This window comes from Macaca thibetana, chromosome 7 (genome assembly GCF_024542745.1).
Source record: "Macaca thibetana thibetana isolate TM-01 chromosome 7, ASM2454274v1, whole genome shotgun sequence".
In the NCBI taxonomy this organism is placed as follows: domain Eukaryota; kingdom Metazoa; phylum Chordata; class Mammalia; order Primates; family Cercopithecidae; genus Macaca; species Macaca thibetana.
The window spans coordinates 48,397,568-48,424,205 of NC_065584.1; the positions used below are offsets into that span (position 1 = coordinate 48,397,568).

General features: G+C 38.1%; 1 protein-coding gene across 1 annotated transcript in view; it reads right to left on the minus strand.

Annotated features, from left to right (window-relative positions):
* The window catches only part of DAAM1 (dishevelled associated activator of morphogenesis 1), a 179,827-nt gene that overhangs the window by 30,276 nt on the left and 122,913 nt on the right, over positions 1-26,638 (minus strand). The window contains 15 exon segments of the mRNA XM_050798063.1: positions 1,295-1,401; positions 3,071-3,100; positions 9,584-9,691; positions 9,997-10,206; positions 10,208-10,297; positions 10,820-11,007; positions 14,213-14,271; positions 14,557-14,695; positions 15,126-15,243; positions 15,466-15,532; positions 16,743-16,846; positions 16,959-17,069; positions 17,682-18,015; positions 20,418-20,512; positions 25,660-25,731. Coding sequence (XP_050654020.1) covers positions 1,295-1,401; positions 3,071-3,100; positions 9,584-9,691; positions 9,997-10,206; positions 10,208-10,297; positions 10,820-11,007; positions 14,213-14,271; positions 14,557-14,695; positions 15,126-15,243; positions 15,466-15,532; positions 16,743-16,846; positions 16,959-17,069; positions 17,682-18,015; positions 20,418-20,512; positions 25,660-25,731 — 1,832 coding nt within the window.

Here is a 26,638-nt window from a genome sequence, read left to right on the forward strand (position 1 = left end):
TCTCCAAATATCTTATTGTACTGGACCGTGAGTAACTGAAACTGCAGAAAGTGAAACTGTGGATAAGGCGGGGACTACTGTAGAAGAAAAATAAGCAGTCCTTCAAGTTGTTTTCAGTGGTGTCTTCCTGAAGCAGATAGATATTTTATCTAACCTGAGCTTGGTTCATGGAATAAAAGTCAGAATAAATACAGGGTATGGCCATTTACACAGCTTTCAGCCAGAGGCAGAAATAAAATGCTAACAGGATGGTTCAGATTACGTTACTAGTTGCATTAAAATTCAAAGCTCTCACTAAGGTTAAATTTCTCTTCACTGAAAGAAACATTTGCTCCCTGAAGTAATACATATCTGGCTAAGAATCAACTTCCATGAAAACCAAGCAGCAGCTCTTTGTGTTAAAAGAAATTCATTCTAAGAACATCTAAATAATAAGGACTACTACGTTTCCTCTCTTCATTCTCCCTGAAAAAGAAGTCGCCTTATGCCAGCCTCAGTGCATACACAACATTCCTTCCAGAATATAACTCATCTTTAAAGCCTCAACATTCAGGATTTTTACATCTTCACTCACTCCATAAGCATTCGGTGTCTTTGCCTAATGTGAAAGTTCCTTTTAGAGAAAAGAAGAAACTAGATACAGAAAAGCTATTTGAAATGCCCAGAACAACCTGACAACATTGCCCGAAGCTGCAATCAGATTCCAGGCTCCCAAATTTCCTTTCTTCTTTTCAAGTTCCAAGGCTCTGATGGTTCACTAATTATGAGAAAGATTTCTGAACAGGGCTGAACTGGATAAATTAGCATTTCATGGAGGTTTGAGATTTACATATCCTTTTAGCTATAAAAATGCTCAAAAAGAGCATGAAATCATATAACCTTGAAATGTAAAACGGTAACATTAGAAAGCAAAATAAAACAAAGAGCCTTCATCTGTTGGTTCTGATTCTGTGACAATGCTACTAAATGACCAAAATATCTCTAAGGCCAAGAAGTGTAAATAAAAGTCAAGTCCATTTTACAGGCTTTCTGGGAAGAAAAGATTGACTTAGGATGTTCTGCCTTTAAATTTAGAGGTCTGTGGAAATTAAACTTTGAGAAAGAAGGCATCCAGCTCTGATATGTTCCACTAGGAAAAGTAAGCACCAAGAGCTGTTCTCATTTTAACAGAAGGGGATCCAAAGAACTGTACCTCAGCAGAGTACAATTAAAACAAAATCACTAACATGTGGTTTTGAGCCACAGAATGGAAATGTTGGTCCTACTAGAAATGTTTATTCAACATCAACAATACCTCGATAGAAGGATGTTGCAATTCTGAGCTCTCCGACCATCAATCACCGAAAGCTCTTTGACTTTAAGTTTGGAACTCAGAGTGTCATCAATGGCATCTGCTTCTTTCTGTAAAGAGCACGAAAGAAATCCATCAAAGTCCAACAGGGACATTCAGACTTCAGACACACACTTTCCATTTTTGTTCACACACACATACACACACTCTACACATACACACATGGGCAAAGCTGAGGTGGTGAGGTGGGGAGTGTGGAGAGATGGTGGAACTGAAACAAAGGCTACAGTCTAATTGGTAAAGGGAAATAATAAGAAAAGCTGACCACCCACATTTGAAAAAGCATTATTTGGAAGAACAAAGTGCTTCTAAGTTGAAGATGCTAAGTGTGCATAAATTATCAGTGAGTGGTGCCCTCCCTTTGTCCCCCAAATTCCTATGGACTGCAGAGAGAAGAACTGTCACTATGAATCAGGCTCAGCTGAGGCTTGCCATTGCCGGTCCAGCCACTTGCAAGGCCCATTCACCCCAGAACCATTTGCATCCTGAGCACTCAAAAAAGCTAAACGATAAAACCTCTCAAACATCTTCATGTACGACAGGAAGCTCCCAAAGCCAGATGGTACCTTTCATTACTCAGGAGCCTGATGGACAATGGGAAGGGGCAGTTTGAGGCATGAATTCAGTTACCTGAACTAACAATAAAACACTACTTGCATATTCTGTTGCTGTACAGAAATCTATAAGCTATGATGGCCAGTTATAATTTCAGGTGGAACAGACAAAAAAAATAAGTATAATATACTGTTAGAGTAAACTGAGCTTCAGGGGTATTGGTAATAATAAAAAGTTCAAGGCTAACTTGATAAATAACAAGTTTGATTTCATTAGCAGTGAGAATAAATTAAAAAGTTACAGTGTTTTAAAAATGTAAGAAAACTGATTATTAAGTAGCTCTTTCTTTTACAAAGTTGTATCTATATTTTACACAAAGAAAGAATCTTAGCTGAATTCTTCATTCAACTTACCTACAGAGTTTCCTCATTTGATGAGGAGGCTGAATTAAAGTAGTATCTCTAAAGTCTGTTTAAGTTCTAAAAATTCTATGTACTTTCCTACTAAGCAGCGTGAATTTATGGAGAACAGCAAACATTATCAGTTCTACAAACTACAAAATCTTGGATCAGACTGCTGTTTTTAACATGAGTCTGTACTACTGTTTAAATTTTTGCAGTTTAAAAAGAAAATGAATTTGTAGTGACGTGACTGCAATCTGGCTTGCTCAGACACTATGCCTATCAAGCATCGAAATTCAACTGCAGCCTATGCAATCTACAAAAAGTACTTGATTCCTATCAGAAGACAATAGTCCAAGTCTTATATACACCATCAAGCCTTTTTCAAATATTTCCCACTCAGGAATTAGGAGGAAAAAACCAAACAATTATATAAATTATTATAACAATAACAGTAGCATTAAAAAAAAATAAGGAAACCAAAGAGCTCTAGAACTGTGTACCAGTTCAGAAAACAAAGGCACCATGGAATTTATCATAGGAGGCACAATGTGATTGAATGTCAACTGTCTCATGCTAAAATTTCAGGCGAATCTCTAGATATTCATTTAAGAGTTGAAACCCAAAGTGGAGTTACCTAGGCATGAGATTACACTATGTAAAAAACAAAAGCAAAAACAAAACGCTGGATAACGAAGAGATTTCAAGCTTACAGTGAGCCAAGGAGTTATATTAAGCAAGCTTTAGGTAGTAGCTCACTTACCTGCTTGGAGTTACTGTTCACAAAGAAATCCTACAGCCATGGCAGAGGCATGGAAAAGGCAAATCAGATATATGCAGTTCAGAAGTCACAGCAACAAATGGGGGAAAGTCAAAGCAGTCAAGGAAACAAGTGATGTAGGGTAAGAGATGATTTATGCTCCTGGGATCATCAATGAAAGTTGATGAAGATGAGAAAGTTTGGCTGAATACCATGAAGAGCACAATACTAAGCATTCAGGGTAGAGAAAGACGATGACATTTGCTGTACCCAATTTTCAATGGTGGAAAATCAAATGCAGAAAAGACAGGGCTTAAAACACCTAAGAAAGACCCAAGCTGGGAAAGGAACAAATCCTCTTTGAAATGACCACTGGCTCCATTTATTCAACATGACGATTTTACTTGAAGCAGGAGAATGTCAATCAATCCCATCAACTTGAGGAAACTATTCCTACTGTTAATAGGAAAACCAAAAATATATAAATAAATAAATAAACTTTTTCTGATGGAAAAAATCTCCTGTCATCTTATGTTATAAGGATGGATTGAGAAAAGACAGGTTGAACAACTCAAGTCAGTAATATTAACCCTCAGCACCCCTATAAGGTGCAAATAATGCCTGTAGGTGCTACATGTAGGTATGAGGAAAAAGAACATGCAATTAAGAGAAAATCAGTGATACATGTGTTCTGCAGCCATTGGTGGCCCTGTCCTAACTGCCCAGGGCTGTTCAAGTATACAAGGTCAACAGTCTCTTCTGGAAATAGTTTTTAGAAAAGACTTGGAGTGAAAAAGGGGATGAGGAAGATGTAACTGACATGCTGTGAGAAAGTTACAGCATACGTCGCATATTTTTGCAATGCTGAAATGAATAAGGCTTTGGTGTGCAAAACACGCCCCAGTTTTCGGGCCAACAGCTTGCACAACCAGCATTTGCTCAGCAGATTCCTTAAGGTCTCATTGGTCTCAGCAGCACTGCCAAGGCCAATTTTACACAGATGAGCTGTTTCACATAATTCCTCTAGTGGGAAACAGAATGTGTCCTCCCCTCGCTCTAGCCATACAAGGGGGGACTGCTTTTCTAGAATGGTATTTGAAAAACAATGGATACTCCTCTGATATCCCAGTTCTCTTTTGTCTCTGTTATAACTGCCAAGTTGTCTACTCTGAAGCTCCTTAGGACTCTTCCTGTAAAAGCAGTTTCCTTTCAAGAGCAAAAAAGACTATGGTGAAGTGAACTCCATGAAGTCATCTTAACCTATTTTTTTTCTCTTAAAGAGAGAGTTGCTAGTTGAACTTAGATTCTGCTCTTACTGTCTGACCCTCAAAGAAGAAACTTTTTTGAAGTTCACTGGCAACTCATCCTATTTTATAAGTTCCCAGTGTCAGGAAATTAAGACTTCTGACCTCTAGTATTTAGAGGCCTGTGGAATCAGGCAACTGTTATTTACCGGGTGTGTGGCTTGGGGCTCAGTCTGTCTGTCTGTAAAATGTGGTTAATTAACAACTGATTGGTGTGAAGATTAAACAGGATAATCATGTAATGCATTGTGTAGAGTACCTGACACATAGGTACCTGACACGTACGTATGAGCTCAGTACTTGAAAGCTACAATAATACAATTATTTCATCTTTCAAGCTGATGATCAAGTCTACTTATTCCCCTTTCGCTCTGCTTTCAGTTGAGCTGAAAAAACAGCTGGTCAAGATCTCCCATTTGTGACCACCATCAGCAATAAGTATAATAGTTACTAACTATGTAATATATTTTCTTTCTAGAGGTGAGGATGAAGAATACCAAGCCAGAGTTTCTTCAATTATTACCCTAAAGATTCCACTTCTTTAGAAGTCCTCTACTTGGCACATTAGAAATAAAATCATAAAGCTTATGAGTTTCATTGAAAGGGGCATGTTAGAAATAATGATGCTTCCAGGCCTGTTTCAAGTAAGTTAACATTCTTTTTGAAAGCTTATTCACTGAAAAATCAGAGGGAAATAACAAAAGACACTTCTAATTGGCTTGGGTCAAATGTGGTAGAATCACTTATATTTGGCTTCACCTAACAGGATGTCTGGTTTTTCCAGGCAATTTCTGGCATAAAGCTTAGGGCTTGGAGTATAAATAGGAAGTTGGGACTTGCATTTTCAGGAAGCAGTGCTGATAGTGCTATAGATTGAATTCCACAATGGGATAATGACTCAACACTTTACAGATAATCATAATTCTTATGTGAATGGTTTTAAATCTTTTTGAGAATTTTGTAAATCTGGTAAAAATTAGGAATCTCTATCCAGAAAAATTCATACACTATATTTATATAAAACTCTGCATCTGATTAACTCTTACCATGAAGCCCAGTTATAGAACTTACATTTGGTCTCAAGAAAAAAGAAAAGTAAAAAAAAAAAACACCACTATTTATAATTCTCTCTTCTGTTTTCATGTGCCATGGCTAAGGATCAAGCCTATTGAAATAAATATCTTAAATCATAAAATTTTTCAATGTGAAAATTATATCTATAGAATAAAAATTGTAAAGGGAATAAAAAAGGAAAATGATAATTTATAAAAAATCAGAAGATATCATTGAACGCTCTAACTGGAGCCCCCAAAATGTCTTGTGTATTACATATAAGCAGGAGAGGTTGGATTCTGGAGCCTGGGACCACAGTTATTCTTTGTTCCTAACCCAGAGCAGAGGCTTTGAAAAGTTTTACAATGTGATGACAATAGGATCCTTAAGGAAGGGCTGTCCTCAAGCAAAGACCAGGGGGAAGGAAGAGATAGTGAGCTGTTAATTTGTTGCTACAGAGATATGACTCCCTTTAGGTAAATGTAGTGCCTTTAGCTCATTTCCCCTCTATTCAATTGTATGGATAGAGAGAAATGAATTTATAGCATCTAGGGATGAAGATTTCTCACAAAATGGAGATGAATATTGTTTAATTGTATCTGAAAAGTACTGCTATGCAATGTGCTACCATTTAAATCAGTCTTTTGTGGCTGACCTGGAAATCATGTATAATGCAGTTTCAATGAGGAAAAGAGGACCTGAGATTCAAGACATTGATTTTCAAATGAACTTTTGGAATGTGAGTGGAGAAATAACTGCCTGCTATTAAATCCCATTTTATGTGGCACATAAGTTTACATCATCAGCTCTGCACACCTCTGATATTTGCACTGAAAAAAAATTCTGAATAGGAATAGTTTTGTTCTTAAAGCTGGAGTTAAAGAAAATCCTATACAAAGTCTGATATTTATAACGAATAAAAACCATGGGGAAGAACAAAGTGAAACTGAGAATTATGTCCCTTTGGAGTCACTAAATACACACCAAGCCATATTTTTATTATCTATAAAATATGAATATCTACTCATAGAGTTGGGGTTGAGCATTAAGGAAGAAAATAAGTATAAGAACTCCTTGAGAACTAAATCTTAAGGTTGATGAGATTGGGAACTGTGTATATCATACTTGGCATCAGGAATGTAGTGGATGCTGAATATTATCATCTTGTAGTCCATATTATAGTTATTTATAGCTTTTTCTCATCTCTGCTTTTATACTATAAGTTACACTGTGGGCCTGTGCAAAAATTTAACACACTTTCATTCTTTGAATTACTTTGTATACAAAGCAGACAATATAAGTTCTGATTTTAATGATTCCTCAAATCAACTGGATATATTTTATGCAGATATGTGTAAGCGTATATGTATATGTGTGTGCATATACATGTGTGTCTGTGTATATGCCGTAAGTGTCATTTCTCAGTATTCATCTAAATTATACTAATCCGATATTACTGAGATTTTTCCAAAATCTTACTCTGTGCAGGGTTCCTGTTGCATGCATACAGGTAATGGAATTCATGCCATTACCTTTGTAATGTTCCTTTGCCTCTCTGGGAATTGTATCTAGCCAAAAACTGGCTGAAGTCCAGAGAGTTTGAACAGGGTATCATGACTCTGGAGGGAGGAAAGAGGAGACATCATGGAAAAAAACAGATCTACAGTATTCATTTGGGAGTAGAAAAGAGAGCAGTTCAAGTGAATTATACAATGCACTACCAAGACTGAGATGAAAATGCATAGGTCTTGAGTATTCCCATTGGTCATGAGATAAGGGGACATTCAATGACAGGTGCCCCATTTCCTTTACTGTGTCCTATATATTCCAACTACAGTGTCCACATCTTTGGATTGTCTATCAGAATTCAGTAAATTCAATAAAATGGTTCAAATTATCCTTATTTAGAAAATATATTTATAGTTTAAAAATTCCCATTTCAAATTCTTGCACCAAAAGGGAAAACCTACTTGAATTACTCAAGCTGATCAGGTATTCTGAAATTTTTCTCCAGAAGTGCTATTGAAAATATGGTCACAACTGATTCTACTTACTGGTCTACTTAGTGTTAAGTATAACTGAAATGTTCTGGACTCTCCTGACTGGAATGCCTACTGATTACTTAAACAGTGTTGGTTGCTAGGAGACAATTACCCAATTGCTAGGCTTTCTGCAATCTTGTCTCCCAGAGCTCTTGAGAACTGTCCACATATTTGTCCCAGAGCATTTTGGCAGTATCCTTCTGCACCTTCTGCTGAAAGCCAGTTAATTATGAGTCTTGTAAACTTAGGTCTTTCAACCACCTGCCTTTATAATAAATGCAACCCACATGCTCAGACTTGAATAGCATCATTTGGAACAACTGTTGCTTTTCCTTCCTTTAATTTACTTCTGAACGTTCTTAAATCTTCATATTAGGCAACCAGCACGGAACTGTATCAGCGATCAAAACTGAAGTGGGAAAGCAATGGGACATGTAGCTACGTTAGAAGATTATTTGAATTATCAGGAAATTTGCTACAATGGCTCAAGATTCCATGTCAAGGCCAAGGAGACACCTTCTCAGGACAGCAGAGAAAGAGGCGGCATGTTGCAGCCAATCAGGAATGAGTCTGGTCACAGTCCCTGCCACACGAGGACTCTAAAGACAACTTTTGTCCTTTGAAAGATAAATTGTTTTGCTTTCTATTGGCCAATGCCTTATCTTCATTGTGTTTTTTTCATTTTCCCTTATTTGGTGTGTATAACATTGCCCAAGTTTGCCTTTCTACTTACAGTAGGGGTGGGCAGCTGAGGGCTCCTGTTTTAAGGGTTCATGTCACTATGGCAGGCAACAGCCTCTATTTTTGTATTTTATTAAACTAGCATAAAACGCATTGCAGAAAAGCTTTCCCTTTCTTAAGGGAAAATATTCACTTAAATATTGGCTTCCTCCCCCTGCCCCCGCCCATTTCAAATGTATCAAAGGCCATTTTGAAAAACAAAACAAAATGAAAGAAAAAACCCTTAGTTTTTGTTTCTCCCCCTAGTCTGAGTCCATCTACTCTTTTGGTGCTCAGTACTTCTTTTCTGATACACTCTTTCTTGGGGACTAAGCCAAGGAAACCAACTAGGAAGTCTGCTGCTTGTTTAAGGATGCTCCACCCATGATTCATCTGGGAGTTAAGGGCCTCTCAGTAAAGCCCAAGGAAAGCCCCGTAAGAGGCCCAGCATTCATGTGTTCCTGTTTAGGATGAACTCTGCTCTCCCCATCATTCCTCTTCTTCAGTCATACTTAAGAATCTTTCTTCTCACACTACTGGACTCAAGTTTTCTCTTCTCAAGACTTTGATGATTTGGGATCCTACTCTACCTTTTCTTTTTTCTTCTGAAACTCTCCAGGCCTGGCCACCCTGCTGCGTTCTCTTCTGGTCTAACTTTAAGAGGCTCTATCACGATGCCCTCTTGAAGAGCAAGAGGCACTACACAGATGTGACCGGGGCTCACACAGTGATGCCTGTCAATGTGGAGCACCAGCAGGCACCAAATCACATGTTTTTGCTACTATTACAAAAGCTTTGCTCACTTTTCAGTAGTGTCTCTGGTCCTATTTGCACCACTGCCATCTCCCCACTTGCTCAGCCTTTACAACCCCACTTCTGTTCATGACATATAGTAAAAACTCCTAAGTTCCATCTACTGGCCAAATTATAGTCATTTAAAAATCTTTGTACTTCTCAAAATTCCATCCATTTCACAAAGCATTCTGCTTCAAATGGTAACCATTTGATATGTATTTTTAAAAAATTCAGATGAACCAAAATAGCTTTAGATACAAACCTTGTGGGGTGACAATTTAAGTTATTTAACTCTTCTACTTTCTCCTGGTGAACCATTTTGACTAAATACAAGTGACAGCATACAAAGCTCTTTACACCAATAGAGACTAGGTCTTAGACATATACCAGATATGAAACTCCCTAACAAGGAGCTTATATACCTTCAACTGTTCACATACAACTGACAGGCACTTGGACAGAGACATACACATGCACAGGATAGATCCAACAGCCTAGAATTCATATGCCTGTCACATCATGGCCATGGCTGATGGGCCAGGGATCATGCATAAGACATGATTTTTCTACCTTTTTGGTGTCTGGAGGGCATATGCTGTTACCTGCTGTCTTTGATAGGCAGAGAAGGTTCTTTCCAGGTCTTCAAGATCTAGAATTTTGAAGACTTTTGTATCATCAATTTCGGTCCATACTGTTCCTTCCAGTTTGTTCTAGAAACATCAATGTAATAAGTGCTATAGTTTACAGTTATACATAAAAAGAACAGGCATGGTTATTTAAAAAGTGCTTCTATCCCAAATTTTTCAGTCTACCAGACACTCAAAGTGAGTGGGTTTCAAACAATGTGTCATTTATTTCAGAAGCTTTATCACTTAAATATCTGAGCTAGTGAGAACCCTGGGTCCACACTAGAAAATGAAATCACTGAACAGCCAGGGCTGTTTTTCCTTTCAGTGACAACACAGTGAGCTGCTAATGCTATCCATTAGAGGGAAAATTGGAACAAACGGCTTACCTCAGGCAGTTTAGACCAGTTGAAGGATTTCAGGGCATTTGTGGGCTGAGGAATGCTTTTCTTCTTGAGTGCCAGGCCCATTGGAGCACCAGGAGGTGGCATGACTGCCCCTAAGGGAGGAGGCCCTGGGGGAGGGGGAGGGCCACCTGGAGGGAGGGGAGGCGGTGGAGGGGGAAGAATCCCACTTAGTAGAGGTGGGGGTGGCGGGGGGAGGAAGGAGAGATCCAGGCACAGAGGAAGGAAAGGGCCCTCCTGGTGCTCCAGGCGAGGGTCCACCTGGGACTGAAGCACAGATGGCTCTCTGAAAAGATAAAAATAGGAAAAGAAAAGATCAATGGAAGAAGTAAATTCATTGAATGATTTGAGAGTCTGTAACTTTGCCTGAAATGTATATTATAGAGAAATTCACCCTTCTGAGAATGTTTAAAGGATCGGTAAAGTCGAATGGACTCTTTTGGGCCTTCATGGACTCCACTGCGTCAACCTTTTGTATCTGACACTCAAATACTTGTCTGGGATGCATTCATATCTCTCTCACTTCTTGCACCATCACAGACAGTCTGGTTTTCATGAAGTCAGTTTTCACTTTAAGAAGCTAATACAATTTCCTTTGCACTTAGATTTGTATAGTATTTTAAAATGCACCCCCCAAACCGCCTCCACTGCCTACATGATAGCAGAGGGAGTGAGTCTCCTAATTGTGATTAATCATGAGTCATTTCAAATTTTATTCCCCCAGTATGAAACTGTCTACTTAAGGGTGAGGGGCTCTAGGGTCAGTGAGGCCTTGGCAGCTGCCCGTGAGCTGAGCGGAAGACCTCACCCTGCTGAGCTCATGGAGCTGTGCTGTGAGGTCCGCCACCTGCTGCTTGACTTGCTTATGCTCAGTAGTCTCCTTTTCAAGTTTCTCTTTCATTTTATTTAAGGTCTGCATCATCTCTTCCTTCTCTTGAGTCTTGGCATCACACTCTCGTTCTTTCTTTTCCAGTTTCTGTTGTAGCTCATTGTGCTCTACACGTGAAAACAATTGGACAAGAAAACAGGAGAGTCTTCAAAGCTGAAGCATTTTCTCTAAAAAAAAAAATTGACTGAGGATGATGGCAGAGATTATGAGGATCTTTATTAGGTAAATATTATTTCTCTTCTCCATCAAAGGGAGCAACTCAAGGCTAAACGATGTTTGTACTTTGAGTAGGCTTCGGATGAACAATGTTATTAACTACATTCTGTAAACAGACTGAAGAAGAGAGTCTACACTCAACAGTTCTAAATACAAAACAAAAGTCTGAGTGACTACTTGTGGAGGAGAATGGTACCTGTTTGGTAGTTGATTCAGAATCTTGTCATTAATATGGTTCTTTAGCAATACGAGGAAAAAAATAAATATTCAAATGGCCTCTTTTCACAAATTAGAAATGAGACAAAGAGTAGTTTGGCTTTTATGAGTTAGGTTTGCCAGCTCACGTCCAACCAGCAGAAATGCTGGAAGGGAGGATCTTACTTGTGAGGAAGAGCTGCCTTCAGACCCAGGGTTTGTCCCCAGAGGGAGTCACTTCTCCCATCTACCCTCAGAAGGCTACTTGAAGTATTTTATGCTTTCAGTAAACAATTATGAAGACATATGAAAGCAAATGTTATCTCAGTATTAAATATCTTAAGGGGAGTGGTGTCAGTAGAACGCGAGAATCATGGTAACATGGGGGAGAAAAACATTGACTCTCAGCTATAGTTTTACTGACTTCCTCAATCCTGCTATAATAAAACAGGGCATCCAATTCAGCATAATGCATATTCACATTGCCAATGAATATAAGCTTGCTGAAAGGCGTGATGAATTTTGGAAAAGAGAACTAACAAAGTTTAGGCTGCGGATTTTTATTTCAAATACATGGCCCCAATTCCTATTCTTTTTATATCAATAAATCCACTAGAGGTATAACCCACTGGGGCAGAGCTACACTAATAGAGCTGGTCTCTATTTCTGAAATTTGGTAACACATTTAAATTCTTGTTTTCTCTGTCTCTGACCTTCTCTCTCCTGAGTTCCCCCAAATTAGAGTTTACAGAGAGGAGTTCAACCCACTAAAATCCTTGGATTTTGCCAACAATCCACTTCTACCACTCTGTTGCTGCTTCCCTAACTTTTCTAGAAATACATCTAAAAATGACCTCTCTAGATCCCATTTTCCTTCTTTTATCTCCATTTCATTCTTCTTTCACAATTTTAGGACTAGAAACTTGCCTTCCTCTCACTGGTCATTAGCTTTTGATGAAGCTGGCTGTATTTCAGAATTACCTGAGAAGTTTCAACATTTCAAGACTCCCCAGACACTATTCCAAGAAGTCTATTTTGTATGTAGATGATAGGGCTTAGATGATCCTGATGTATGCCAGGTTTGGGAAGCTCCAGCCTAAATGACTCTCTCCACAAATGGTATCTATTTACCACTCAGTCACTAAGCTTTTATTGAGCACTTCCTGGGTGTGCTGCCCTAAAGAGAATTCTCCCCAAATATTCTCTACCTTTTAGGTCCACAGAACTTCTGTCTCCTTATCGCTTCTACACTTGGACTACTTTATCAAAATATGCCCTCTTTAATACAATTTTGTCACCTGAAGCTTCTAGAAAAAAAAAAAAACTAACGTTTAACTATAATCTTTCCTCTTTTAGACTCTACCCATGATTTCACTTTAAAACATGAAAACAACCTGTTCCTCCCACCGACATTGGTGATTTTCTTTTGCACCATCTCAGCCACCTAAATCCTGCAACAGTGGCTATCATTTATTGTGCAACTAGTATGTGCCAGATACTATGCTAATGTTCTTATATTTGTTTTGCCATTTAATCTTCACAACCATGCTGCGAGTCAGGATTAATCCTCAGGTTGCAAAGGTGGAGACTGGGGGAGAAGAGAGGAAATGACTTAGCCCATCTACACAGTTAGTAAGGGGGAGAGTTGAGACTCCGACCCAGAGCTCAGCACAGTGTCTGACACGTACACGCATTCAACAAGTATTCACCAAATGAACGAATGAATGAATGACTCGAAAGCTTACATCCTAAGTGCTCTCCTCAACCTGCACACTTGAGTCTCCATGCTCTAGAGTGTATTCCTAAAATATCCACTCATTGACTATTTTCTTTTTCGTTTAATCCCTTTACCCTGATTTTTAGTCAATGTTTCTATTATTTTTGTAGCGGTTTCTTAAATTTATTTTTAAAAATGCATGTGCAGTATCACTTATTTGAGAGCAATCTGAATACATATGAGGAACTCGAAACATAACAGCAGTTAGTTCACATTTGGTATTTTCTGATATCAGTTATGGCCCTGCTTTTCTGCTCAATGGAAATGTGATGACAGAAAAGGAAATGCTTAGGCATCTCTTGGACCTGCTTTTCAGCACATTAAATATTGGGGTGAACGCTATTGTATTTCATTGGCTGTGAGTGAATAACTTGGAAAAGGAAAAGGAAGTCAGTTAACCAGTATGGTGAGAGCATGGTGGCTGGCAGTATGACTGTTTCCACAAAGGCGCCAACTTCAATTTGCTAATATTTTAAAACAGGAAGGAAAATTACATACATTTCTCTGTATGGCTGGCACACTGATGGACATAAATGTCTCTCCTATCATTTGATACTGAGAGATACTATCAAAGACATACTCAAATACACACTAATAGCTGGCCAGCTAATGTTTCTTAACACATATCTCAGCAATGGTCACTGATTTTCTGAGTGACTTCCCTTTTTATAACTGGTACCAAATCAAGGTCATGGACAGAATTGGATTACTGAAACCAAGTGACCTGTTCTTCTCTTTTAAAATTTTGGATAATCCCTCAAGTCCCTTATTACATTTCTTAAAACCCAGTATGATTTAAAGAGCCACGACGGAGTAGGGGAAAGGTTTGGATTACTAGTAGTTAAGAAAATTTGATTTAAGGAATACTGAACAGCAAATGCTATAAGCTTTTCAAAATATTTACATGATTATAATAAAAGGATAAGATATTTGAGAATCAGTATGACAACTAAAATAGCTCAATTTAAGAAGCCCAGTGCAAAATTCCCTTAAAAGATGGAAAAAGAAAGGCTGCTTGCACCAAGTCAAGAAACATCAATGTAAATTTTCAAAATATCTGGAAATCAAGGTCACCCAATAACCAATAACACAGCCTCTTCTCTTATCAGGCCCTTATTATTTACCTTTTCTCATTTTTTCCGCTTGTTCTTTCCACTGCTTAACTTCGTTTTCATTAACCAACCTGTATAAGAGTTCAAGGAGCATTTATTACAAAAAATATAAAAGGTCCACTGCTAACTGCATTCTCCCTAGGTACAAAAATAGTCTACTGCAGAGAAAATCCTCAGTGCATGCTTGAAACCCATTTAAGACCAGATGTTACTTAGATATAGTGCAGGTGTATAGTAACTCATATTTGACCCCTAGAACATTTCGGCTCTCCCAGCTGTTACTCTGAAGTTGGATAAAATAAATATCTTACATTGTCACTATTATCTCACAGGCAGCAGAATAAGAGAAGACTTACATTCGTACGACATTCTTAATATTAAAGTTTTCCAAAGGTGTGGAGTCAGGGTCCTGTCCTTTGTCATTCTGGATAACTATCTGCTGTATAATTCTATCTAGTAGTAACCAGTACTGAACAGTGTTGCCACTCCTCTTGTCTAAAAAAGAAAAGAAGAGTGAAAAAAAATCTTCAAGTTGTTTCTAAGCTAGGACAAATATTTGTCAGTGCTGGTCACCCTTTAGAGCCACCGAACCAGAGAGATGTTTGTAACATCTGCACCAATGCTTCCCAAAGTATGGAATTTTGACATGCAATGATCATTTATTTGATTGAGAGGCACCCTCAACCCCTTTCTAAACAGATTGTAAGGCATACTTTTTATTTTTAAAATCAAAATTTTAATTTGTTTCATTGAAAAAATTTTGTAACAACCCTTAAGCCATGTAGACACACATACTGGGCTGTCATAAAACCAAGGCTTGGAATCCCTGGTGTGCATCCAATGTAATCAGCACTGTGCAGGAGCCAGAACCCTTTGGCCAATGTCCAAACATTCAGAAGCACACATGAGTCACAAACACACTTACAAGGCATTTGGAGGCAGTGGTGCAGGATGGACATGAAATGTGGGTAAGCTTCACTATGTGTCAGCCTCTTCCTGGTCAGCTCAAACATCTGAGTTGCACTTTTTGTGTCTATGTGAACCTATTTTATAGGAAAAAGAAATCAAATCAAACATCTAAGTTCCTCAATTCCCCCAGTGTAAAGTAAACTCAAAGCAAACAGAAGCTAATCCTGCCACTTAGGAAACAAAACAGAGCTTTGATTTTGCTTTTAGGCAGAATTGGTCCATGTGGACTCTACAACACACAAAGAGAAATAATGTGAACTGATGAGTCAAACCAGAATAATTGTAAGCATACGAACCAGTTCAAATCTTTTGGCAAATTCTAGTTCATCTTCATTTCGGAGCATTTCAAAAAAGTCTAAATGCCTGAAAAATAATGAAAGAAAAGTTATTAAGTAGAACATCCTACAAACACAGGTGCATAAGACTGAGGACATTAATACCATGGTTTTTCCTGACTTTTCAGAGATATTTCAAAAGAAACAATGTAATAAAATTTGAATGCTTCAACTTAACTATGTTCTTTCTAAGAAAAAAAGACATCACCTGAGTGAAACAGATCACAATATGAGAAAAATTTAAAAGTCTAGGATGCCTAGCATATAGTAGGCAATTATTAAATTAAAACTAAATTTAAAAGCAATCAAGTTCAGATTCCACTATGGATTCCCTTTATAGAAAAACATGCCCATATACCTATACTTAACTTCCAGCTGAATTAAAGCTCACAAAAGAAATGATCATGCCATTCATTTATTCAGTCACATATTTAGTGAACTCCTACTATGTATTCTACACACCCAGGATACATTTTATGTAAAGTAAATAGAAAATGATGGCAGGTGAGGTGAATAATGTACACACAGTGGTTAGAACAGGTCTCTCTCCAGGGAACTAGGGAACAAACAATTTAGACATCTGCAAAAGATCTTTCGAAGCTGAGGAAATAGCAAGTGCAAAGGCCCTGATGCAAGAGTGTTTTTGACATGTTCACAGAATATCAAGGAGAAGAGCATGCTGGAGTATATGAATATACAGGAGAGGAGAGACGTGGTAGAGAAAAGCTCTGAAAGCAAGTTGGGATAGCTTAGACATAGTGAAATGATAGCAAACAAGGAAACAAGCAAACAAGGTAGTGGAAATTAACATTCACAGAATGTCTATCGAAGGGGCTAAGTGATTCCATAGGTTTTATAGTCAGTTCTTACAAGTCTTGGAAAATAATTGTCATTATCATCATCACCACCAGCACTATTTTTTTGCAGTTATAAAAACAGCAAAATTCAGAAAAATTGAGTCAATTCACCAGGATACACAGGAGTAAGAGGCAGGACTAGGATAGGATATGAATTCAGGTCTAACGCTAAAACCCACATTAAGTTCTCTACATAATGTGCTGCTTCCCTCATCAACAAAGTCTTACTATAAAGACGTCATTAGCTGAACTAACATTGTGATACAAGCTCTTTATGTTACAGACAGGGCACAAGTAACCACAGGCCAGCACTTGATGAGGCACTGCATTACACAGATAGAAAACACCGAAACTTTCTCACATCCTAACAGTCTGACTTACCTATCTAATGTTGAATTTTCATGTTCCCTTAATTTATCTATTACAGGTTGAATTCCTAACATCAGAAATTCATAGCGAAGATGAAGTCTAAAGTCCAAACTCTCCTGAAAATAAAAGGGCAATAAAATATGTATTTGTGGTTTTTAGACTACATAATAATCACTTTTTATAAATTATTCTTTACTAATATATTTTTAATTTGTGGAAGGTTCTTACCACTCCTGCACCTTGGCTGAGCACTGCATTAATGAAGGACATGATGGCAGTCTTGAGACTCACTTCATCTCGATACCGCCCAGTGCTTTTATCCAAGTCGTTAATTAATGTCTATCAAAAATACAAATATAAAAACAAAGGCCTGAAACATTACTAACCTTATGCTCATTTTATGAACTTTTTTATACTCAAAAATTAACTTTTAAAATCTTATGTTTAGTCAGGATTACACTGACCCATAGAAAGCCACCCTTTTTCTCCTTAAGAAGAGTCCTAAAAACTCTAATTTCAAAATTATTACATCATACATACACGTATACAAAAGCCTTTGCTTCATTACCTCTGCTTGCTTTTTACATCTGAGTAATATAGTGAAATATGAAAAATTATTCATATTGATCCTAATTCAAGAATGGCAAGCTATAAAATTTTCAGGAAACACTCAGTTTGGTGGGTTCAAAAGATGTGTGCTGTATGACATGTAGGATGAAAGGCCACATTTTCAAGTTCTGCAAATCTAAAGGCCCAGATTGATCAACTATTGAAAGTACACTCTATTCTCTGGTTCTTAAACCTAAGAAGAAGGGAATGTTTAAATCACACTGTGAGTAATCACCACAAGGGGACATCTCAAGTAATGTTCCCCCTTCAGGGACAGGAAAAGCACGTGTTTGAGCAGACTTTAAAGAAGGGGTGAGTGAAGAAGGCTAAGGGAACACCCACCTGAAAGCGGGTCCTTTCGCTGGCATACTTCTGGTAGTGCAGCATGGCCTGCAGAACCTTCTTGTGGCCCCCGGGAACCAGGCACACGGCGCCCAAGATTTCCAGCACGGCCACCTTTGTTTTAATGTTCTCTGTGCTCAGACTCTGAGCAATTACATTAATACTCTCAGAATGAGCCAGGACATGAGCCCGGCCTTGAGAGTTGTTCATTAACGCCTTTATACAGCCAATGAGAGAAGTATGTATTCGAGACTCTGAGGTCTCATAGTCCATGGTCTTTAGAAAGTTGAGGATACACGACAGGCCATCCAAGTCGATGAATCTGGTTACAAACCTGTCATGAAGAGAAGCGCACCACACTTAAGTGCCTTTGGGGTTTTATAATAGCCCCTAATAGAAAAGTCTGGAGGGTGGGGGAAAGATTTAGTTCCTAACGTGCCAAAAGCCCTACATTGATGAAGCCTTTTTAATTCTATGCCTCTTCCTTGGCACAGACCCAATGGTCAGGTCTAACCAAAAGTGTGAAAAAAAACCCCCTCCATTTGTGATAAACATATCTCAATGGGTACAAAGAACCAAACAACAGATCGTATATTCATAAAAAATCAGAAGCAATGCAGTGAGCCGAGATCGCGCCACTGCACTTCAGCCTGGGTGACAGAGCGAGACTCCGCCTCAAAAAAAAAAAAAAATCAGAAGCAAGAGAATACTCAGAAAACATATCTCGTCTTAGATTAAAATCATCTGCTGCTCCTGTGTTATTTAGTACACAGTTCTCATGCCCCCTCCCCCCATCCTTTTTTTTTTTTTTTTTTTTTTTTTAAGAGAGACAGGGTCTTGCTCTGTTACAGCTCACTGCAGCCTTGAACTCCAGGGCTCGAGTGATCCTTCCACCCCAGCCTCCCAAGTAGCCAGGACTACAGGCGCATGCCACCGTTCCCAGTCAATTTTTTTTAAACTTTTTTTTTTTTTTAAGAGACGGAGACTTGCTATGTTGCCCAGACTGGTCTTGAACTCCTGGCCTCAAGCAAATCTCCTGTCTCAGCCTCCCAAGTAGCTGGGATAGTGAGTGACCATGTCTGGCCCATGTGCTTTTATAGGTTGACTGCTGACGCACTTTTAAGTGCTGATCACTGATCCAAATACCCTATCAATGAAAGTCAAAAGCTTCCTTAAATTCCAGGATATTTGCTTGTTGAACAAATGATAATCTACATCCCAAAGATTTTGTAACAAAACTGTTCTCTTATATGACATGCTGCATGAAATCCCAATATTCTGTATACACTGAATACAATAATAATATGCAATAATAAAGCAATACTTTATTGTTGCATATTAACGTTATTAATATTTCTTACACTTAATGTTAATCAATGAGACTAACTCACAATGCACATGTACATATTAAAGCTATCGAAAAGTTCAGAAGTAACATAACCTGTTTATGTCATAATTTTCCAAACGTATTTAGGCTTGGATATTGATTGACATCTGAGAGTGCAGAACACAATTGAGACAAACACTGATATAGTTAGGATAGTCTAGATCTCTGTCACACAACTACACAGTATTTTTCATGAATCAGACTTTTCTTAGTTTGCATTTTATAGTCAAATAAAAAAAGGGAATCTTTATTTTCTAGCCTTTTCACCCAACCACATGACCCAGATATAGCCAAGCTCGTTAAACCAGTTGACTTCATTCATAGTACCTGTGCTCATGAAACGTACTTATAAGAATCCCAACACCTCACCAAATCCTAGTGGCATTAAAGGAATGAAAGTGTAGGAGGCACAACATAGAAGCTGATTATCAGAAAGGAAATGAATCACTATAGCCAGAAAGTCTACCCATCTTTAAAAAAAAAAATAGTTGTATTGAGAAATAATTCACATGCCATAAAATTCACCCTTTTAAAGTGAACAATTCAGTAGTTTTTAGTATATTCACAGAGCTCTGTGACCAACAACACTAGCTAATTTTAGAACAGTTTAATCACCCAAAGAGAACATTTTCCCCACTTCCTCAGCTCCTGGCAACCACTAATCTACTTTCTGTTTCTATGGATTGGCCTATTTTGGAAATTTCATATAAATAGAATCATACAGTATGTGGTCTCTTTTGTTACTGGCTTCTTCCACTTATATTTCAAGGTCATTTCATGTTGTAGCATGTATCAGTACTTTATTCCTTTTTTTGTAGCCAAATTATTTTCTATTATGTGGATATGTAACATTTCATTTATCCATTCATCAGCTGATCAATATACGGGTTATTTCCACTCTTGGCTATCTGAATAATGCTGATATGAACATTTGCATACACGTTTTTGGGAGACATGTCTTCATTTCCCTTGGCTATATTCCTAGGAGTAGAATTAGAGTCATATGGCAACACTATATTTAACATTCTGAGAAACTGTTAAAACCCTTTTCCAAAATGGCTTCACAATTTTACATTCCTAGCAGCAATGAATGAAGGTCTCAATTTTTCTACATTCTTGCCTACTAACTTGCCATTGCTAAAGTCTCTCTTTTTTTTTTAAGCCATCCTAGTGGCTGCCTGCATACCTTTTCACAGAAGAAAATAACTATTAAATGTTAATGATTAAAGTATGTTATTCATGGTTTAATTTTATGGTTTTAACTTAAGACTTCCTAGAAGGTTTGACTATTGCAAAAAAAGGAAGGACGGAGAGAGAAAAAAAAAAAGTGCCCTCCAGGGGAAAATTACCTCATTGGTTTTGTCCTCAGTGCTGTCTTTAAACTCTCTATAGTTTTACTTCTCTCTTCTTCTTCTTCCTTCTCTAAAGCCAGCAGAGATTTTCTCTATGCAAAGAAAACAGAAGTTACTTCTTCAAATTCTATTTTTTAATTACAGTGCAAACAAGACAAACCTACAGATTATTTGCTACTATCACTTTAAATATAAACAACAAATCTATGAGTAAGTAAGTTAAGTCCTTCAAATTTTAAATAAAGCTTTAGGGAAAAGTTTAGAAATCTTAGTAGAGATGATGTTGCCCAAATGTTTGTATAACTATTCTATAATTACCCTTTGATGTAGATACTACTATTTGTATTTGATAGAAATAAGACTGAACCTGTAGTTGAATACAACATTCTGGCAATTAAAGATAATACCATCACATTATTAAAAACAGGAGGTGGGCAGCAGTCCTCCCACGCTACCATTCCTATTCCTCAGCCAAAAAGTGTGATCAAGACCAAAGGGATTTTGTTACATCAAATTAATTTTAAGAAGAACAATTCATTTGGAGCTATTACCAGGATAGACAATTCCTTCAGAGTAAATGCTTAACTTCTAGAAATTATTCAATATCATTTAGAAATCAGGATATGGAGTGTGTGTGTGTGTTTCTACCCAGGGATCTGCTAGAGCAGTGCTTCTCAGACTTTAATGTGTACATGAAAATCACCTGAGGATAATGTTAAACTGTGGAGCCCGGTTTTGTATGTCTGGGGTGAGGTCTGAGAAGTTGCACTCCTGACAAATTTCTAGGCAATGCTGATGCCGCAGGAGCAAGGTTCTATGTAAGACTGTGGTTATTATAAAATTGTGAATGCCAGTAAGGTGTCAAGTCCTTTCCATTCCCTTTGACTCTCTGATCACCCGGTTGTACTAAAGTACCCCCAGTCTTATGACTCCAGGATCCTCCACTCATGGAGCTCCCGGTCCCTTTTCTTCATGCTATTCTGAACACATGCTTGTCTATTTTAATCTTTTTACCTATTACAAATTCTGATAGAAATGCTTGGCTGGGAAACAGATTGGGGTGACCGTATCAAAAAAAGAAAAGCTTGATTCATATCCATGGGTCTCAATGACCCAGTCTTAGCCTTTCTTTCAGGACCATCAATCATCAAGGGTGACAATCAATAGTATCAGCATTAAGTAACAAAATGTTAACTAAAACCTAAATATGATTTCATAATGAGAAGGGTAAAGGTCAAAGCAAAATAAATATAATACACCAGTATCATTTATGGCAACTGAAATAAAACCCAGTAGTTTTTCAGTTTTTAAAATCTTGTTATTGTTTCTGTAAAGTTGTCCTCTTGCTGGTGATGCTCATGGACAGCTGTAACCAGGGGATGGTGAGGAAGGAAGCTGGGTGCAGAGACAGCCAATGAATTCTCCCAAAGCTCCCAGAGACCCATCCCCTGGAAAATTCACACAAATCCAGCCAAGAACATTTAATCTCCAATGATACAACTGAACTCATTTGGACTCTTATGAAATCACTTTGAATCTGTAGCTGAGAACCAAGCCTTTTATGAAGATCATTCCTTGTTCCTATGCTTGATGACACAAAACTATCACCAAATTAATGACTACACATTTTACTGTGGGTCACTAGTACAAATAAAACTGCATGTATTTATCCTTTTAAAAATCTTGGAGAGGGCGGAACACATGAATAGCAGCAGTCTATATTAAGCTTCTCCATACTAGAGTTGGGAGACTTATGAAATGTCAAAGAAAATTAAATTGGAACTTCCTTTCCCAATACTGTGTAAGGAACATAACCTTTCTCTCAAAACAGAAGAAACTACAACATTTTCTATGTGTGATATATTTTCTATGTTCAGATTTGGTTCTGAGGTTATATTTATTGTGCTGAGACAACTCAGGATATGTAGCTGAAGTTGACGTTCTAAATGTGACTTTTCAAAGTAAAATAATTTATACAAAATTTAAAGCTTTCAAGCCTCACATTTAGGAAGAAGGTTTAATTTGCAGCTTTTAGTAGATAAGGGAGATGCCTACATTTCTGAAGATGACTACTATGCCAAATATCTAGTACGTACAGGCCTTGTGGAGGCTTCTTTGAATGCTCTATGCACTTACTAAACACGTGCTCACATGAGAAGCAGACAAAGGATAAAGCGCATCCTTGCAGAGGGTCTTTCTGTCAAAGCTGCTGAGGTGTACATTGGAACTGACAGAGATGCACAAATGTGGCCCAGAAGTCATTCCTGCTGGGAGTCTGGAACTTAGCTCCCGTTTGAATAGTTTCTTTGGTGGGAAATCAATAAGCCAGGCCACTAAGCATACTGAACTTCACCTCACAGTCTTCTTTCTTGAGAAAGCATGGAGAAGCCACATATAAAAAAGCCCAGGTCCTCCTAGATGTTAGGCTGCACTCCTTTATTATACTATTTTTCACTCTTTAAAAGACAACAGATCACTCAGGGGTCCTTTAAAGAACAAAGCATTCTTGTAATGAGGCTTACATAAAGTAATTGAACTTGTTCCACAAAAGGCTGGCTTCACAGACTAGTAAGTGCTGCTGTTTTCAACCTGGACTGTTTATCAGACTCTTAAGGCATTAAAGAAAACAGATGCCTATACCATCTCAGAAAAGTCAGCCTTGCTAGGCCTGCAGGTGGGGACAAGGTGGGATAACCAGGCCTCTTTCACATGCCACAGGGTTTCAAAAACTGAATGAGTGAGAGGCAAATTGGAAAGAAGTCTTTGGGCTCAGACAGGTAGGTTTAAATTCCCAATTAGATGACCACCTCCTAATTAGATAATCTTGGGCAAGGTAACCTTTCTGGAGTCTCAGACTCCTTATTTATAAATAGCATTTACAGCATAGGATGCTGGTGGGACCTCAAACAACATATAAAGTGCCTGTTACCCTGCTTGTCATGTAGTAGTTGCTGCTGATTCTGCAGACAATGGGTGATGACAATGTGGACAAACACTCCTTCAAGAATGCCCTAAGCAGAGAACCAAAGAGTCTAGCTGCTGGGCCATGAAAGGATCTGGAGGACTTGTGTGCCTTTCCATGGCCCCAGGTACAATATTTCAGGACTTCTGCTGTGTGTTATCAAGAATTCTCCAGTACAGACATCATAGTGATTAGCCAGAACTATGCAAGGCGGTGGTGGCAATCAGAATGTTGAGAGAAACAGAAAACCCAGCACAGGGTTTCCGGGCTCATCAGATCTCCTTATTTCCTGAAGTATGCAGGAATTTTGAGGCCTCATTAATTCATGGACCATTAATGCCTTTTACCTTTGACCCTGGAAAGATGCTGGCTCAGTCCTAAAAGGAACATTAGAAAGCTTTCTTAGGTGTTTGACACAAAAAGTGTAACAAAGTCACTGACAATTTAATAGACTTGTGGTGCTCTTGGGAAGGATTTTGGATTAGGAACCAAACACACAGCAGTTAAAATGTAGAGCACTCAAGAATGTGGCAAAGAATTGTCCAAGGAGCTGGATGGAGGAGAGAGGAGGCTCTTAAAGAAGGGCCACATGTTGGCACATCACGGACCCTGTAGCACACAAATGAGCCAAGTCTACTCCAGACAAGGCAGGGATTGAGTCACTAAAGGAAAAATTAATCTAACTGTCCTATACATGAAGAAAGGAAAAATCCACATAGTACTTAGTATTTCCCCATTTATAGAAGGGAATTCATTAACAAATAAGCAACTTCTCTTGTTAGATAACAAACAATGCAGATTTAATTAGAAAGAGAAACAATTCTTTTTTTCCTAACAGCCAGGAGCAAGAATTCAGAAAATAGCCTTTATATGCAGGAAATATAAATGGCTCCAAATTATTATTGCTTAGGCAGATGCACAGAAAATCCCTGGTGGTCATCACAAATCTCACGTTCTGTTAGCATATTCACACAAATGCTGAGATCACCCTTTTCTCATCTTTGGCATTGTGTGAGATGCCTTGAATAAGAAGGATTTGGTGGTTATTTTCTGTCCATTTCTGCTACGCTTTTAGACTAGAAACCCTTGGGGAAAAACTTATGTAGTTTCTTCTACAATTTTTATATATACATATATATATATAAACCAGGCTGTTTATTATTCATTGTATGACAACAGAAGAAGCATCTTCTAAGAAAAAAGCTAAAAAAGAGGAAGTTACTAAAAGTCAAGACCTCTAAAAGTTTAGGAAACATGTGAATGACTCACATATTCTAATCAGTTTTTAACTATTCCAGCAGCAGGAAAATGTTATGAGACCATTTAAAATGCTTGTTTTGAGTGATAAGAAATTTATTCTCCATAAAAAGGGAAGGCAGGAAGGAGGTAGAAGAAAGTGTTTTTGAAGCTATCATCTACTTGCATGTTATAAACATGAATATAACAGATTGACTTTTAGAATCATGAGTGTGCCCACTGAGACAAAGACTGCATTCTACTGTGGGCAACCTCTAAATCTTATCAACAGGGATGGGATTTAAGCTACTAAGGCTCAAAGGTTGATGACTTATTTTCTGCTGTGAATTTTAGCTGTGATGAATAGGTGTCCCTCAAGCTGCTGGCAATGCTGACATCACAGACATCCATGTACTTAGAATTCGTATTTTAGGCATTGAGAATATATATCAAGCAATTACTGAACCAACAATCCATGTACTAAAGACTTTCCAAGGACATCTCAGCACTACCATTATGATGCCTTTTCATTAAACCACTTACTTCATGAATTCCTGACCTATTATATGAGTAAAAGAGTACTTGGTCCCCTGTAAAATCAAGAAGCCAGGAAATAACCAAGTTCTCAGTAAGAAAGAGAATGGGAGGAATATAGTAAAAAAATCGCTTAATCATATTATTTTAAAATGGTATTAACTTTTAAAATAGTGTTGCCATAACCAAGCTGCAAGTGACTGGTAAGAGCAATTGCAAGTTAAAGTTGAATACAAGCCAGATTTCAGACTACATTTTCACTTACAACATTAAACTCAATTATATTTTAGTGTGTGCTGATTTTATTTAAAACATACTGGAAAAATCACTTTGCCAAGTATCCCTCCTACCCTCTTTCCTTTCCCCAGCATTGAATGTTTAGGATTGAGTTTGGAAAGGTACTGACATTTGGTAGGTCATACTCAATCGAATTTATTGTGCAACTGTGTACTTTGTACTATACTTGCATTTTAAATGGTGTGTCAAAGAACATAAAAGTCTACTTACAGCAGCCATGGAATTGAGCTGATCAATGTAGAATTCAGGCCAACTTGTAGCTCCCTTGTTTTCTTCTTGGTCCTAAAAAGGGGGAAAAAAAGTGACATACCACCCAACATACACACACAGCACCTAGAAACACATCCGACTTCCAGAGCACCCAGACAATGACCCACTCAAGCCTTGAGAAGACACAAAGGTAGGACATATTTATTTTTAAATGTTGGCTTTAAATGATTAGACTCCTACTTGACTAGGGTGGTCTTCCCACCTCAATTTCCACAAAGAATGCTGAAGTGTGAGTTAGGTGTAACAAGGGGATGTTTTCTGAAGCGTGGATCAAGAAGAATTTAAGTGGTGCAAAGTTGTTTTCCTTCAGGGGCTATGTCACACTGGACAGTACTGTTAGACTACACACCTGGATGGAATCCATGAGAGAAGGAAACTTGCCTTAAAGGTGACCATAGGATTCAGCCAGTTATTAACCAAACTTTTCCCGTTAGTGTATTCAGAATCCAGCAGGCAGTAAAAACTTGAACAAGAGTTTCATTTGATGTGGCAAAAAGTAAGTACTGCTTCAGATGAAGAGGTAGAAGAAGAAAGCCTGACACTGAATGGAAGGTAGTAAAATGAACTCACATTAGTCCGAAGCGCAGCCCTCATGCTGTGATAGCTTAGGAGTTTTGATAGAAAAGGTAGTGCCTCTGAGTGGAAAAGAACTGAAACCCAAAGAATTCAGGCACCAATTCCTAAACTGTCCCAGCTAGCCTTGCCTCTTACAGAGCAGGGTGACCTGGAGCCAGTCCCTAAGCTCCCCAAGGCTTCTGTGGATGGGAGATCTATGCCAATCTGAAGCCAAATCTCAAAAAAAAAAAAAAAAAAAAAAAATCAGTTATCCGTTGGCTGTGGCCTCTGCTCCACCTGAACACTGAGCCCAGCAGAAGATGGCACTGCAGTCAGGGATTTCTATGCATGTTTGCACATCTAT